This window comes from Podarcis tiliguerta, assembly GCF_965153285.1.
Source record: "Podarcis tiliguerta genome assembly, chromosome: 12".
NCBI classification, from domain to species: Eukaryota; Metazoa; Chordata; class Lepidosauria; order Squamata; family Lacertidae; genus Podarcis; species Podarcis tiliguerta.
In genome coordinates this window covers 18,345,974-18,361,990 of record NC_139545.1, presented here as the reverse complement: position 1 = coordinate 18,361,990, position 16,017 = coordinate 18,345,974, and the positions used below count along the sequence as shown (strand labels likewise).

The 16,017-nt window shown below is 42.9% G+C and overlaps 1 protein-coding gene across 11 annotated transcripts in view; it reads right to left on the bottom strand.

The window, feature by feature from the left end:
• SLC4A7 (solute carrier family 4 member 7) overlaps nt 1–8,101 on the bottom strand; it is a 66,198-nt gene extending 58,097 nt beyond the window's left edge. For 2 of the 11 annotated variants that reach the window (XM_083405664.1, XM_083405665.1), the window contains exons 1-2: nt 6,634–8,099; nt 4,159–4,197 (exon numbers count right to left, since the gene is read on the bottom strand). In XM_083405664.1, the coding sequence (XP_083261790.1) occupies nt 4,159–4,197; nt 6,634–6,681 (87 nt within the window). In that variant the 5' untranslated portion in view covers nt 6,682–8,099. Of the gene's footprint in view, nt 1–4,158; nt 4,198–6,309; nt 6,511–6,633 lie in introns of those variants that run through there. The other 9 variants (XM_083405659.1, XM_083405660.1, XM_083405666.1 and 6 more) reach the window with 9 other exon arrangements.
• Nucleotides 8,102–16,017: the final 7,916 nt, after the last annotated feature.

Sequence of the window (16,017 nt, the reverse complement as noted above, 5' to 3'; positions counted from 1 at the left end):
CAGAGTTGGAAGGGGCCTAGCTCCATTTTATATTTTTGCAGCTGGTTCTTCCTGCCTACGTGTAGAACCTGACATCTGTCCCTCTTGAAATTCATTTTGGCCCCGTTTTCCAGTCTGTTAAGGTAATCTTGAATCCAGATAATGTCTTCAGCGGCTTTGACTACCCCTCCTAGTTTGGTGTCATCTGCAAATTTGATGAGCATCCCCTCAATTCCTTCATCCAAGTTGTTTATAATGAATTTGAACAACAACAGGGCTAGGACAGAACCCTGAGGCACCCCACTTGTCAGTTTTTCCAAGATAACGTGTTAGTGAGCATTTCCCCATCTTCTCCAAGCAAGGGACCTACTACTTGATTGTTCTTCCTCTTGCTTTGAACATAGCCACAAAAACCGTTTTTATTTCTAACCCAGAGGTCAACAAACTTTTTCAGCAGAGGGCCGGTCCACTGTCCCTTCGGCCTTGTGGGGGGCCGGACTATATTGGGGGGGGGGGAGAGAACGAATTCCTACGGCCCATAAATAACCCAGAGATGCATTTTAAATAAAAGGGCACATTCTACTCATGTAAAAACACACTGATTCCCAGACCATCCGCATTCCAGATTTAGAAGGCGATTGGGCCAGATTCGGCCCCCGGGCCTTAGTTTGCCTACCCATCTTCTAACCTCTCTTGCAAGCGTGAGTTTATTCTGAGCTCTGGCCCATCTTACCTTGGCTATTTGTGTATATTCTTCCTTCATGATTTCTCCTTTCTTCACTACTTACCTCTCAGCTCATCTAAAACCTCCAACTGAGTTCAATGGGGTTTATTCCCAGGTAATTATGTATAAGATTACAGCCTAAAATGTTATAAATGAAGTCCTCACTGGCTTTCCACATATTATGTGCATTTTCGTAACACAGGATTTCTCTAACCAAGATATGAGAGCAGTGCCCTCTAGTGCCTCTGCAACAGAACATCCTATATTTGTAAAAGCAAACTAAACCATAAACAACAAAAATTCTCACTGAAGAATTAGAGCAGTACCTCTAAACTATGTTTCAGCTTAAAGTGAGATATATCATTATTTAGAAGTGTTTGTAAATCGCATATTCAAATATGTCAAAAGTCCTGAGCTGACACTCCCAGCCTTCATTTTAAAAAGGAGATGGGGTGGGGGGACAACAAGAACACATCTCAAAATTACCCGTCAGAAATGACAGAAGTAGAACGGAACATATTATGAGTGAGCAATTTTGTTCAAAGGTTTTCAGCAGCTGAACTGTACCGAGCTACCTCTTGTCAGAATCTTACTAGGCAGGTCAAACAGTTTCTAACTATTGTATGCAAGCCCTGGTCCTTCACCTAAGAAATTCTTTGTTATTTTGCATGTCCCATCAGTTCCCCACCCCCCAGCCCTGCATCATCAACAAAATTAAGGCAAACACAGACACACAAAATAATTCTGTAGGCAAGAAATAATTCTCAAAGATTCTCAAAAAGGAAGTTTATATTTTCAAAAAGGCAGAAGGAAGCAGCTATACACCTCTATCAAGAGAACTTCAGAGCATTAGGCCTTGTCCCAGCAGGGACTACCGGTAATTTAGAATCCCCATGGGATGTAATAAAGATCAGGTCATCATCAGAAAGTCTCAAATGCTAGGTGGGTGCTTATATGAGTGTCTTATATTAGAAAAAACTCCTTGACCTATCTACTGAATTTGAATGAATTGATGATGCTATTATTCTCCTCTGCCTTTCCTCTTAGGGCTTCCCTGGCATTAGCCTTCTTAATTCCCCTCTCTTCTCTGCATCTCATTTGAGGATTTTTTTTTTTTAATCTATCCTGCTTCTATTAAGATAAGAGCTTCTGTGCACCATAAAATATTCCATCACATGATTCTCTTCAGTGTAGTCCTAGACCTAGGCCATCAAAATCAATATTAAGTTTTGTCATTATTTTCAGTGGGGTATCTGCAAGCTAACTCTGGAGCAATATAAAACCAATGCACACAGTATCATATGTGGATTTGTAATCCTATTCTTACACTTCAGGCTATTTTATAGAGCTGCATATTATCTAGAATTGTGTGTACAATTACTTACAAGGTTAGCTAAAGCTCACTCAAGGTGCAAAATAAAGTTAGAATTATTGTCAGGAACCATGAAATTCGGCTTAGCAAAATGCTTCGTTCAAAAGGTGTCTTGATTAAGTCCTCAGCTAATACCCTTTCTTATTTTCACTAGTTTAGAAGCAGGCTAATCAAGTAGATTTGTTATTGCAAACTAAGTACATAACCTCAATTTAGCTGGCTTTTGGAAGAGTCAATAAAAAGAACAAAAAAAAATATGACAACATTGCAACCAAATGTTTTAAGCCAAAATACTTAAGTCCTGTGAGAATGATGAAGAACCAACCTCATAACGGAGTAATGACTGAATGTGATTTATGAAGGACAATGCCATCAGGTGACAAGTTTGTGTAATTCTATAGCAGGAACCCATATGTACAAGCTATTTTGAGTTAAGACATTTTTTTCTGGCACACACGTCTGTGAAATCCTATGCACAGTCCCACTATTAGCTAACAAAATAAAACACAAGGCACAATATGCATATACAGGAAAGTCAGAGCAATAGCAGGTAGAAAATATTTCACCCAATGTATTTTCATCATATTTTTTTGGGGGGGGGGACTATTCCAGCTATATTCAGTTGTATAAACAAGAGCTAAATAGCACTGCACAAATACATATAGTTCCTTGCCTTTTTAGGATAGTCTGGCATTTATTATATTTCAGTATTGCATTTTTAGACAGCTATATAAAGGCAGCCATGACTTTTTGAAATATTAAATGGTAATTGAGTTGGATCAAACCAGAGGGAAATGTTCTACATTAGAATCTGAAGAATTCCATCCTTATCTCAGGTTCATTAAATGCTAGGAAATTATCTAGTTCACTTATTAGTCCCTTTCATCTTCTTAATCTCCAACAGAACAGGAAATAGATTAGCATGCATGCAAAGAGAGGAACCCTCTTTCCAGCATGTTCATCTTTTCTTGTTCCACCTACTTCAGGTAACTCAAAAGGAGGCGAGTGCTGTGCTTACTAGTAGGCCATGGGGTGAAGTTCACCCCTTTCTCTCATATCCAATAGCCACCTGGTACAACTAATTGCAACCATGGACACGGATGCACCTACATGAATCATCGGTGCAGAAGAGAATAGTAATAAATAATTAAAGCTATTTTAGTGGATTGGTTAGTTTAAGATTGATTAAATGACCCTCAACAGATACTGTAGGAAGCTGTAGGCTCATTTCAAATGTTCCAAAAATACCCTTCCAGATTTCCAAGAACAGATTTCTGAGAAGCACTCAGGATGCTATAGATGTGTAGATTATAATATGCAGGATCCTACATATGTATAAGGTGCAGTAAGATTTGCTTATCTTCCTAGGGCATTCACACCATGATTTATCATAAGTGCCGGATAAAATGTGATGCTGCCTTTTACTTTCAAGGAATTTTCATAGTAGTCAATAGGAAACCCTCCAAAAAGTTCGCATGCAAGACGCTTCATCAGAAGATCAACACAGATCCAACTTCTAGCAAAACATTAAATCCTAATGCTGGCATATTCCATAGAAAGGTTGCCTGAGAAGAATGGTTAATATTACTTGTGAAATATTATTAGTACTTGTAATATTACTGTGAAAGCCTCCAGATAGGTTCAGAAAACCTATACCGTATATGGTGCTTCAAACTGTAAATGATAAAAAGGCCTGATCAAAAATCATTGCCACAAAGCAAAAAAGGAGGTGCAATTGAACATTCTAGAACTACACGTAGCTGAAGAGCTAATTGTTGCAAAAAGGAAATACGCACAGGTCTACATCCGTTTTATTATAAAAACACTTTCATATTAAAATAAATGAGTGCTCTTTTCTTCCTAGACAGGAAAAGAGAACTAGGCAGACCACAATCTATGTAAGTTTATGAGAACAGGAACCATTAACCCTCTCCATGATTGTAAAACCAAATCCAATCTTCTCTAGCATCTTTCAGTGAATATATCATAGTCTCCTATGTAAAAATATATCTTAAAAGTAAATGTAGCAATTCAATTTTTGTAGTCATGCGTTTCTCTACTCAAAAGATTAATGGGCCCCCACCTCCTTCAAGAAGCTGGAACGACCGCCTCCTTCTGTAATCTGTAAGAATTCAAAAGATGCAAAATTATTCCCTCAAAAACTATGACCAAAAACAAAACAAAATATATTTGCAACAGATCACTCATACTCAGCATAATGAGAGGATAGCCAAAGAGCACAAGAACCCACAGGGTCAAAGGAACCACTGCAGAATCAGCAATCGGATCAAATGCATCCTCCCTTTCTTACACACTACCCTTCCCAAAGTAACATTCTGCTTGTCTGCTGCCAGACACTTAGCCCTAGTTACAAGCAACACTCAGATGAGGCAAGGTGGAGGGCAGAGGTGGTATATAAATGAAAGCAGTGCTAAGATGAGAGACCTGAATCCCTGCCAAATGAAAACTGCTATAACTGTGGAGTCTTTCCACACCAGAAGCCTTGGCAAACAACTGGGCAAGTAACTTTTAGAGATACACTCCAGGCAAAAAACCTGGCATGGTTTCCAAGTGTCACTTCTGTGTGACAGCTGGATATCAAAAAGATCAGACATTACTGTATTTGGATTTAAGGACATCTACTAACCACAGGAAAGGAGCAAATCCTGTGGCTCCCCCCCCCCTTGTTTGTGGCTGTTGGCAAACCTGAAGCTAAAGACTCTTGACTCTTTGTCCAAGAGATCTTAGGAGCCCTACTTTTGTTCCCCTCATCATAGACCAGGAGTAATAACTCTTTTTCTATTACTGTCTTTTGTGCAAGTTAGCATTATTTATTATGCCACCTCCAATGTGCATAAACCACATTAATTTGACATTTATTTACTTTCATTTAAATAGGCATACTCTAATTAGGTAATACATAGTTCAATACTACCCACAATATAGTCCACCAAAACTGTATTACCATACCAATGAAAAAATAGACCACTACCTTTCTACTTAGATTATATCGAACAATTTGCTGTAGATGTAGATCCTAATGTGCAGCAATCAAGTTAAATCCAGTACTTAAATTGTTTGCCACATGGTACTAATACATATTACAAGTCAAATGAAGTAGAGGGAAAGCTTTTACACTGGGTTGTTCACTCGCCTAACTTTGTTTGCTATAAGAAGAGCTCTCCATCTCCTAGTGCCATTTAAAACTAGATTATGTGCCACGGCACAGTCCAAAGGAACCTTGGGAATGAACGCAACCTTAGCAGCAGGACAAAGTCATGGAAACACTCAGTAAAAATCCTGGCTAACTCATCTAAAACGCAAGGGGGCAAAAAAAAAAAAAAAATCTGTGATGAACCACTAATGTTTTTCTTCCTAGTACCACTTTAAAAAGCGGGGAAGGGTGGGGTGGCGGGGAAGAGACAGACTGCGCCTCATTTCACCCCCAGCCATGAAAGGAAGTAAAGTGAATCACTGCTGAGTTATCTGCCACTTCCTTGAGCTCTGAGGACAAAAGAGCTGCTTCGGGTTAGCCATGTGTTTGCACTCACAAAGGAGTCAAGAGGAGCAGGAGGACGGAAGGCAAGCAAGGCATCTCACTGGAGATGCCCCTACCTCGCCTGCTGCACTGTGCCCAGGACACATGTCCTTTTATATTATTATTATTATTATTATTATTATTATTATTATTATTAGTTCCCATAGGGCAGCAGAGGCCAGCCCTGACCCGCTGCAGCCTGCCTATTATGTATCCTCCTTTACCCCGTTTGACACTTCCCAGCCCGAATGAAGGGAGCACGTTAGAAGGGTAAGAGGGAGAAGGGAGGGGGGGGAGCTTCGAACAAAGAACCAGGCTCCCCCCTCCCTCTCCCTCTCTGCCCACCCCTCACCCTATCAAGAGCTCTTGAGCCTGAACAAAAGCAATGAGCCCAGACCAGCAGGAGCTGGTTGTGGAAAGGAAGGAGACGCGCGCCTCCCTCCATTTCCTCACACGCGCCAAGTGGAGGATTCATTCGGCGGAGATGATGCTGATGAGAAATGTTTCCATGAGCAAGAAAACCGCCGCCCCCCCCCCCCCGCACACACCCTCGAGTCTTAATTCCATCCACGTGTCACAACATTATTGCTCCTGTTGTTATTGTTAGTAGTGTTTGGCTGCGGAGATGAAGCGGGGGGGAAGAGGAAGCGCGAAGTGGAAGGAAGGGCTGAGGGGAGGCGAAGGAGAGAGACTGACACCTGTCGGTTTGTGTGTGTGAGGGGGAGACTCAAGACCGGAAAGAAAAGAGCGCCTGGCTTTGTGTCGCGTCCTCGGGCATTAATCCGGCGCCGCTTCCCCTTCACAGAGCCAGGGAGCCCAGTGAGGCGCTCGGTGGGGCTCCGCCCCCACAAAGAGGCGCAGCGGCGGCGGCGGCGGCAGCAACGGCCGCCCGAGCCCTCAGCCCAGGGGAAAGGCGGGAGAGATAAAGGGGCGCGAGCGCCTCCCTCCACGTCCCCCCCTCCCTCCCTCGCGCGCAACCGCCAACTGCCATCCCGCCTCCTCCCGCCGCTCTTCAGTTACCGTTGTGAGTAGCGGTCTCATCTGCTCCCCCGACCGCTCCTCGTCCATGGTCAGGGCTCGGGAGGAGAGAGGGTGGCTGCGCTGGAAGGAATAATGGTACTGGCACTACTATTACTACTACAAGCCGGCACTGTTCCTTCTTCTGTCGTCGACGTCGACCGCACAACGAGGCTCCTGACTCGGCCGGCCGCTTTTTTTTCTTTCCCTTTTTTGCTCTCGCCGGGAGCCGAGCCGGCTCTACGCTTGGCCGCGCCCCTCGCCCGCCTGCGCGACTGGCAGCAGCGCCGACCAATCGGCGCGGGAATGCGGCTCCTCCTCCTCCTCCTCCTGGGCCGGAGGGATGACGCGGAGAGGCGAGGCGGCTCTCTCTCTTCTGTCTCTCTCTCTCTGTCTCTCTCCTCAGAGGCAGAGGGGGATTTACGGCGCGACCTTCCTCCTCCTCACTCAAGGGGAGCCCTTCATGCAGGGCGGCGTGCCTCTCCGTCCCCGCCCCATGCACGCTGCTGTTTAGAAGTAAAAGTCCCTCTTGAGTACACAGAACACATACACAAACACGAGAGAAATCGAGCGAGGGGGAATAAATTGCTTCAGGGGGTTGTCTGAATAGGCGTCGACGGTGCTTGAGAGGCAGTGTGGGGCGTTTTTAACCACATCCCTTCGTGGCCCGAGGAAGAATGAATCGCTGTGCGCGGCCCTTGGAAGCCGCTCAGGCAATCCTGCTTTCACAGTGTTTAAAACGGACCCCTTGAGGGGAAATAAAAAAATAAAACCTGCGGTCCTAATCCACAAACAACTATGGCGGATGAGATCATTAGGTGTTTTCCCCGCAGCCCCCATAACAAATGGCTGCTTCGGAAGCTGAAGTAACTCGGTGGATGAGTAGGAGCCTAACGGTGTGGTCCTACATGCGCGTTTGTATTCGGAAGGAGTTGCCACTGAGTCTTCCACCCTCTTGGTTTTCAGCCCAGGGCCGGCCCACCCATGAGGCAAAGTAAGGCAACCGCCTCAGGCAGTAGGATGCACAATGGGGCAGCAGGTCCCCGTGCAGAGCTGAGCCTCAGAGAGGAAGGGATCAGATGCACACAGGAATAAAGTGCATCCATATAGGAAGAAGCCGATATGGATATTTTTAACTGAGCCATATTTCAAGGTGCAGATATAAGCAGTGATTTTTTTTCCCTGGTGGGACACAGGGGGATGCATACCCCTAAACATTTTGTGAATCTAAGTTTGACCTCATTGAGGGGCAGTATTTCAATATGAGCGGAAAATGAGAGTACCCCTAAACTTTTTTAAAGGGGAAAAAAGCACTGGATATAAGGTTGCCAGACGTCCGGAATTTCCTGGACATACCCAGAACACTGTGGTTGGAAGCAGCGCCTGGGTGAAAATCATCCAAAAAAATAAAATGTCTGGGGAAATCCGGACGTAATGCTACCCATATTGGCAGTGTTGTTTTTGCCAATTCTCCTTTAAAAATAGATCAAAAACATGGTGGTGGTGGTTTTTTGCAACCAAAACAAAAAGCTCAATGACATTTGTGTCCTGATTTTCAATTTTTGAAACCTGGCAACCCAGTAGGCTACTATAAAGGTAAAGGGACCCCTGACCATTAGGTCCAGTCGTGACCGACTCTGGGGTTGCAGCGCTCATCTCGCTTTATTGGCCGAGGGAGCTGGCATACAGCTTCCGGGTCATGTGGCCAGCATGACTAAGCCGCTTCTGGCGAACCAGAGCAGCGCACAGAAACGCCGTTCACCTTCCTGCCAGAGCAGTACCTATTTATCTACTTGCACTTTGATGTGCTTTCGAACTGCTAGGTTGGCAGGAGCAGGGACCGAGCAACAGGACCTCACCCCGTCACGGGGATTCGAACCGCTGACCTTCTGGTCGGCAAGTCCTAGGCTGTGTGGTTCAACCCACAGCGCCACCTGCAGGCTACTATAGGAACGTGTTTTATACTGGCTCAGCCTACTTGTCTGTTTTCCCCAATATTGCTACTCCATCTCATGGTGCCTCCTCAAGTGTTTTCAACAGGCCTGCTGAACTGGGATCCTTTTGTTAAGGGCAACCCTCCAATGCTGTTAGAACTTAGACTCCAACTCCCATCAGCCCCAGCCAGTCTGGCCAATGATTAGGGGTAATGGGAGTTGCAGTTCACCAAAAATTGGAGGTTCACAGAGTTCCCATCCCTGCTTTAAGTAGAGATCCATGTAGAGCAAGTTTTCCTCCATTCCTCCCAATAGTTCCTATGTTCACCTTTTCATTTCCAAAAATGCACTTCTTAATAAATATTATTCACAAATGATGTGAGAAAGGGGGTGGGAAAATTGATAGGGCATGGGAAGAGAAATACCTATTTAATGAAGCAGCTGTGTATTAGTTTAACATGATTCATAATACCACACTTTAAGATGCACTTTCTAATAAATATATGAGTTGAATGAAATGAGAAGGGGGAGCAGTGATAGCCAGGACTTGTGATGGAATAAAAAGCTGTGTAATGAAACAACTATGCATCAATTTAGTATTATTTAATAATGTTAATGGCGTATTTTAGAGTACAGGGGCTTCACGGGGTATGTTGACCAATAGTGACTCATTCAGTAAACTAAATGGTTGAACAGAGATTTGAACCTCGGTATTCTGGGTCAAAACCTAATATTTTAACAGTACACATCAGTGCTGCTGGGTTTATATATGCAGTACCTAAGCACTGCATTGTCATAATTAATTACTTACAATACTCAGATCAAAATTCAAAATGTATTGTATTGTTTCCTAAGTTCAAGGTGTCACAGGAACAGCATTGCACAAGATAACATTCTCTTTCCCACCAGAGTCTGTTTTGGGAGAACATGTTCTTCCCACACATGGACTCCTTGCACTGCTTCAGGGAGTGACCTCACTCTTAGCAGCTGCATAGCCAATTTACAAATGAGTTTGGACAACCTTTTGGCTCAGTACAAAGCACCCAATTAAGTCTATGTCAGTTCTCTAAATGTTTAAAATGTTTCCGGAATTAATGTTTCCACTTTGATGCCATCAGTTCTCTGCCCATCAGAACTTCTCCGCAGCCTTCATTTAGAATTCATAATTCTGTTAAATTCTCTTGGGAGCTGGTATTGTTAGCATGCCATGGGTCTTGGTCAGTGGTACATAAAAGACAAATGTGGTCAATACTCTCTTTCCCTGTTGGATCAGTATCCATCAGCTTGTCATTATTTATATGTACGGTATTTATTTATTACATTTATATATGCTGCCCTTTCTCGAAGGAACTCAAGGCAAGATAGATCGTTCTCTCTCCCAGCACTAGCAGTATCATTTTATAATCATAGCAACCCTGTGAGATAGGTTAAGTTGACAGATAGCGTAACTGACCCTAAATCACTCTAATGAGCTTCATGGCTCAGTTCATCATCAAATGCAAGATTGGGGAAATCGCTGAAATCCAACATTTTCAAGAAGGAAAACAAAAAAATGTCTAAGATCTGCTTTTGTCCACAAATAAATTTTCAATGCAAATAGAACTGAAGGCTGTTGTGCCCACAGTAAACACGACATCAGAATCGCATTTCAGTCTCAGGTGTTTCATTGGTATTACAAGTAGTGTGAGGAAGGTTGTGTGAATCTGAACTTATGGTTTATCTCTGTAAATCGTGGCATAAGTATAAGATTGACATAACTAATATGACATGAGGCCCTCCATTATGAACTCCTTGGTAACCTGGCCCAAGCCACACTCCAGGCATTCAGGAATATTCTGAGTTCACACACACCTGACCTATAGATCAACATATGCAAATATAGGATTGCCAAATACAGGATACTCATCTCTTCAGTGGGATCCATCCACACAATGGTAAGGTGATTTAAAGACAAATCTCAGACAGAGATGCCTAGGATTAGATAACTGCTCACTATCACATGTCTTTCACCCTTTTGTTAAGCAAACAGGAACAGGATGACCAAAGATGGGCAAGGTGAGATATAGGCAGGAAAATCTGGAAGGGATTATGGAAATTGTAGGAATCATTTCACAGACCCCCTCCTCTATACACTGATGCCTTGGCAAAAAGTTATTTAAAAAAGCATTAGATTCAAAGGCTAGTGGGCTCTCATAGCTCCAACAAGACAGAACTTATCCACTGCTCCCTAGGAGTCTGCACACTTCTGCTTTGCCTTAAGGACTGATATACTTTCTCTCCCTCCTCCTCCTTGTGTGGGTTTATGGCAAAATTGTCATGCCCATGCTTCTGTAGGTCATGGGTGGCGCTATGGTCTAAACCAATGGCCCTCTTGGGCTTGCTGATCAGAAGGTCAGCGGTTCGAATCCTCGTGAAGTTCCCACTGCTCTGTCCCAGCTCCTGCCAACCTAGCAGTTCAAAAGCATACCAGCGCAAGTAGATAAATAGGTACAGCTGTGGTGGGAAGGTAAATGGTGTTTCCATGCGCTCTGGTGTTCCATTGTGCCAGTCATGCTAGCCACATGACCGGAAAGCTGTCTAAGGACAAACACCGGCTCCCAAAGCCTGAAAGTGAGATGAGCACCACAACCCCATAGTTGCCTTTAACTGGACGTGACTGCCCAGGGGTCCTTTACCTTTTTGGCCTTTAGAATAGTTAGGGAATTTTCCACTCTTTAATTAAAGTGTGCCTACCTGCTTAGAATGTAACTTTGCTGTCTAAAGCGGCGTTTTTATATATACTCCTATTTGCTATAATATGTGGGCATAAGATTAAGGGTTAACGCTCATCCATAACAAGCACGTGTCATAACTCCAGCCAAAGATCCTAAAGCTCTCAGCAGGGTGTATATGAACATACATGAGTGCTGGCAGAGCACATGGGAGTCCAGGTACACACTTGTGACTGTAGATGCTTCAATGAAAAGGTCAGCCCTGAAATAACACAGCCACACATCCATCTCCAATAGTTAGTGTCTATGGCAAGGATGAGGAACCTGTGGCCCTGTAGAGGTTGTTGGGCTCAACCCCCAGTAGCTTCTCTATGGTCAAGCAAGCAGAATTCCAGAAACATATAGAAGGCTTCCAGAATGTATTTTGTATAGTTAACTTTTTACCTCTATCTTCACTACATTGTCTGTTATTTTATTGCTATGGCTAGTGGCTGATGCAAATGTTCTTCTTCTTCATATAGAAGGCCAGAAGTTTCCAGTCCTTGGTCTCATTGAGATGATCGCTCTTATTTATTCATTGCCAATGCAAGTGATGCTACAGTTGTATTCAGCACATTTTTTTTTTAAGTGGGGGGAAGTAGATAGAGACGAGGCACACAAAATTGGTCCATGTAGGACTTATCTTAGAAGAAACTATTATTTATGTACATCGGTGATAGAATTTACAATAGACCTAAAACAGCATCATAATGAATTATAAAGAGTTTGCTAGGAACCCAAACTATAATAATGGCTGCAGCATCATTTTATGCAAGCCAAGAAGACCTCGGTTCCAGTAAATACTTACATTAACTGTTTACTACTATCATTGCTCATATGTTAAATTACAAAGGTCAGGATGAGTGCCCTGCAGTTTATTAGTTTGTATTAATTCAGAGCCTTAATTTGGACCATGGTTTTCAATCATTTGCCCATGAGGAATCTGGACTTGAAGTCCAGACGCTGTTGGACTCTGGTTCCCATCACTCCCAGGCAGTGCTTTTTTTCCTAAAAAAAAATGTTTAGGGGTACTCTCATTTTCCTCCTCATATTGAAATACTGCCCCTCAATGAGGCCAAACATAGAGTCACAAAATGTTTAGGAGTATGCATACCCCCAGAAAAAAGCACTAGTCCCAGGCAATGATCTGGGATGATGTGTGTTGTAGTCCAGCAACTTTTGAAGGGCCATAAAGTCTCCATCTCTTGCTTAGCTGTATACTTGCATTGGTGTCTCTTGCTAAAAAATATTACCCTGCACCAGGTGTCATCTTTTCAAGACTCTGAGATCCGGGCCCCACATGTATTTTTATTTACAGAGTAAATCTACATTTTCTCCATCCTTTGTGCATGTTGAATGCCCTGAGTCAGCCCTGCTTGCATGTGTTAATGAAGCAGATGTGTTTGTTGGGGGCATTAATCCATTGTTAGTGGGCATCATTGCCAATGTGGCAGTGTTGCCATGGTTGCTGGGGGCATGCCTGTCAATTATAAAGATATATATATAGATATATATAGATATATATATACACACACACACACACACACACACACACACTTGTGTGTGTTTTCTCCTCCCATCTTAGGCAAAACATATACGTTGGACACAACAGCTGTTCTGCCATCATAGTGGTGGCTCCTCTCTGCTGTAATATGACTATAGAATTGCTGTTTGTAGATTCGTTGGACATACATTTTACACATCACTTGGGAAGACAGGCGAACTAATGCCAGTGTACTGGAAGAAGCAAAGATCGCCAGTGTCAAAGCAATGATCCTTCAACATCAACTCATTGGACTGGTCATGTTGTGCAGATGCCTGATTATCAACCTCCAAAGCAACTACTCTATTCTGAACTTAAAAATGGAAAGCATAATGCTGGTGGTCAACAAACGAGGTTTAAAGGCAAGGCAAATCTTTAAAAATGTAGTATAAACATCAACAACTGGGAAACACTAGCCTGCGAGCACTCCAGTTGGAGAACAGCCTTTATCAAAGGTGTCATGGGCTTTGAAGATGCTCAAACTCAGGATGAAAGGGAGAAACGTGCTAAGAGGAAGGCACGCTTGGCAAAACCACACCGTGATCAACTCCCGCCCGGAAACCAATGTCTCCACTGTGGAAGCATGTGTGGATCCAGAATTGGCCTCCACAGTCACTTACGGACTCATTGTTAAAACCGTGTTTATGGAAGACAATCTTACTTGGCTACGACAGAAGACGACATGGATTTAGAAGGAACCATGGCTGTAAGAGGTAATATGCTTGTATTTTGTTCAAAATGCATAATAAAACTGATATATATGGGCGTTTTTTTAAAAATTCAGATTGATATCTGGGATTTTCTTAAATCGTCAATTTTATCCACTCCTCTTTGAGGAGTGAAGTTATCACCCCTCTACTACTGTCCATGCCGGGTCACTCAACAATTGCTATTGTGTTCTTTCTTCTAGCAGATCAAGATAACCAGATGACAGCAAAAGCTGCCAAAAAATTAGCAGGGGCAATTAGAATAAGATCTACCGGGTATTACTTGATGATGCAAACCTCCAGAATGTATTTTGTGTAGTTAAGTTTTTACCTCCCTCTTCATTACACTGTATTTTATTTTATTGCTATGGCTAGTGGCTGATGCAAATAACGAATCTTCTGAATCCGATTCCACTCTGTTTACATGTCGTTTGTGGTTACATAATATAAATAGTTCATCCATGGTTAAATCTGTCAAGGGAAACCTGAAGCTTAGAAAATCACGAATGGCCAAGAAGTTTGCCAGTTAACTACGAAGGCTACTCCTCAGCTTGAGGCCAGTTCATAAAGAGGAAATCTGAAATGTTATTCATGAGAGCAGAAAGCAGAATGAAAAACCTGTTTGCAGACGAAGGTCATGACTGATGTACAAGAGGCTACATGCCCCATTACCTCTCCCCTCCCAAAAAAAGTTTTCATTAGCATGACGTATCAAAATTCTAGCAGATGACTTTCCTTTCTATAGAACCAACACTCAGAAATGCAATTTCACATTCTGGCTTTTTCTGAGGATTCCAAAATTGTATTCATGCATTATACGTTGGGTTTTAAGATAAAGCAAACCTGGACTGCTCATGTTTCAGAAGTTACTGACGGGACTGAATCTCAAAATGTAGTCTGGAATGAAAACTGAAATGTCTACCCTGTATTTTAATGGTCTGGTTAAACCATGATTACCAGTTCTGGGGTTTGAAAATTCAGTCTGCTCTTGTTTCTGCCAGACTTCATATGTTGCCTGCCATATTCTACCTGTCTCCACCTCTGACCAGCCAGACTCTCATCTGCACTATACATTTAAAGCATCATCATACCACCTTAAACAGTCATGGTCCCCCTCCCCCTGCCAAATCCTGGGAACTGTAGTTCTTTTGAAATCCTCGCTGGGTGTCATCCGGACCCAGCAACTTGTCAGGTTTCATTTTGTCTATCAGGCCTGGAACTTCATCGCTCATTACCAGAATTGGTGGGGCTGCTGAGGCAGTGGCAGATCTGGTCTCCAAGGAGCATGCCACTGCTGTTGCTGCCACTGCGGCAGTGGGCAATGCACTCCTGGAGGTGGGACATGCCACCCCTGTGGATCCTGCCACCTGAGGCAGATGCCTCAGTCTGCCTCATGGGTGGGCCAGCCCTGAATGCACATATAGAAAAATTGCCCCACATTCACATTAATGCCCTGGTAGATACAGTCTAAGATGTGGTATGCAAAAAGCAGAATTAGTCAACGGCACTAATGTTATATAGCAATATTTAAGTCCAGCAGTGAAAATGTGGCATACAGTCTCTTTCTCTATAGATGAGAGAATCAGTTCATCATGTCAAGTAATATGATCCTGCAGTATAATTAAGTGTGGAGAAACAGTCCCATAAACCTTGCCTATGTAGTTTGCAGTCTAGACTTGAATTAATTTTTGAAGATATTTGGATAACACGGTGTCAGCTTTCCCAGTTTTCTGAGATCCCCTTTGTGCAAGTTTTTAGCCGAACTCATTCTCAGCACTGGATAAGATAGAGAACTTTAATTAAGCTGTAACTAGATAGTTTTAGTGGGCAATCAGTGTACGCAATAGAAAGATTACACACGCTAAAAGGTTTGACCTGGCTAAGCAATGATTCATACAATCTAGCTAGCGTAAATGTCAATGCAATCAGCTTTTCTTTGCCAGAAGGTATTGTTAATTATTTCTGCCTTTCTCACTGCCTGGAATGTTGCAAAATTCTTATTCATTCTCACAGCAGACACAGGAGGGAGTTCCCAATGATTCCCATTTCTCCTTTCTGCGCTGGTTCTGCAACTCTTAGGGATCAAGCTGTCAACCCCTGAGAGCAATCTAGTAGTAAGGATAAACCTTTTGTCCCAGCAGGCTTGTACATGTACTTTTTGTATCAATTATATCCTGCCATTGTTAGGTAAGCTTACTCTGTCATGTAATGATAGGATATTTGTAGCTCATTTTTTTTAATTTCATAACTGAGTAACTCTTTTCTTTCATTGGGACTTTGGCTACATTGTTCTACAATATTTTTGCGATACAAACATAAAAGCAAGCCGGATTTCAAAGCAGAAGTGCAATACTTTGAGGTGGCTATGCCTTTGGATTAATTTTCTTAAAAAATGAATTGTATTTACTGTTTTATCACTGGTATATCACCTTCAGTGCCTCTGGGCAGACAGT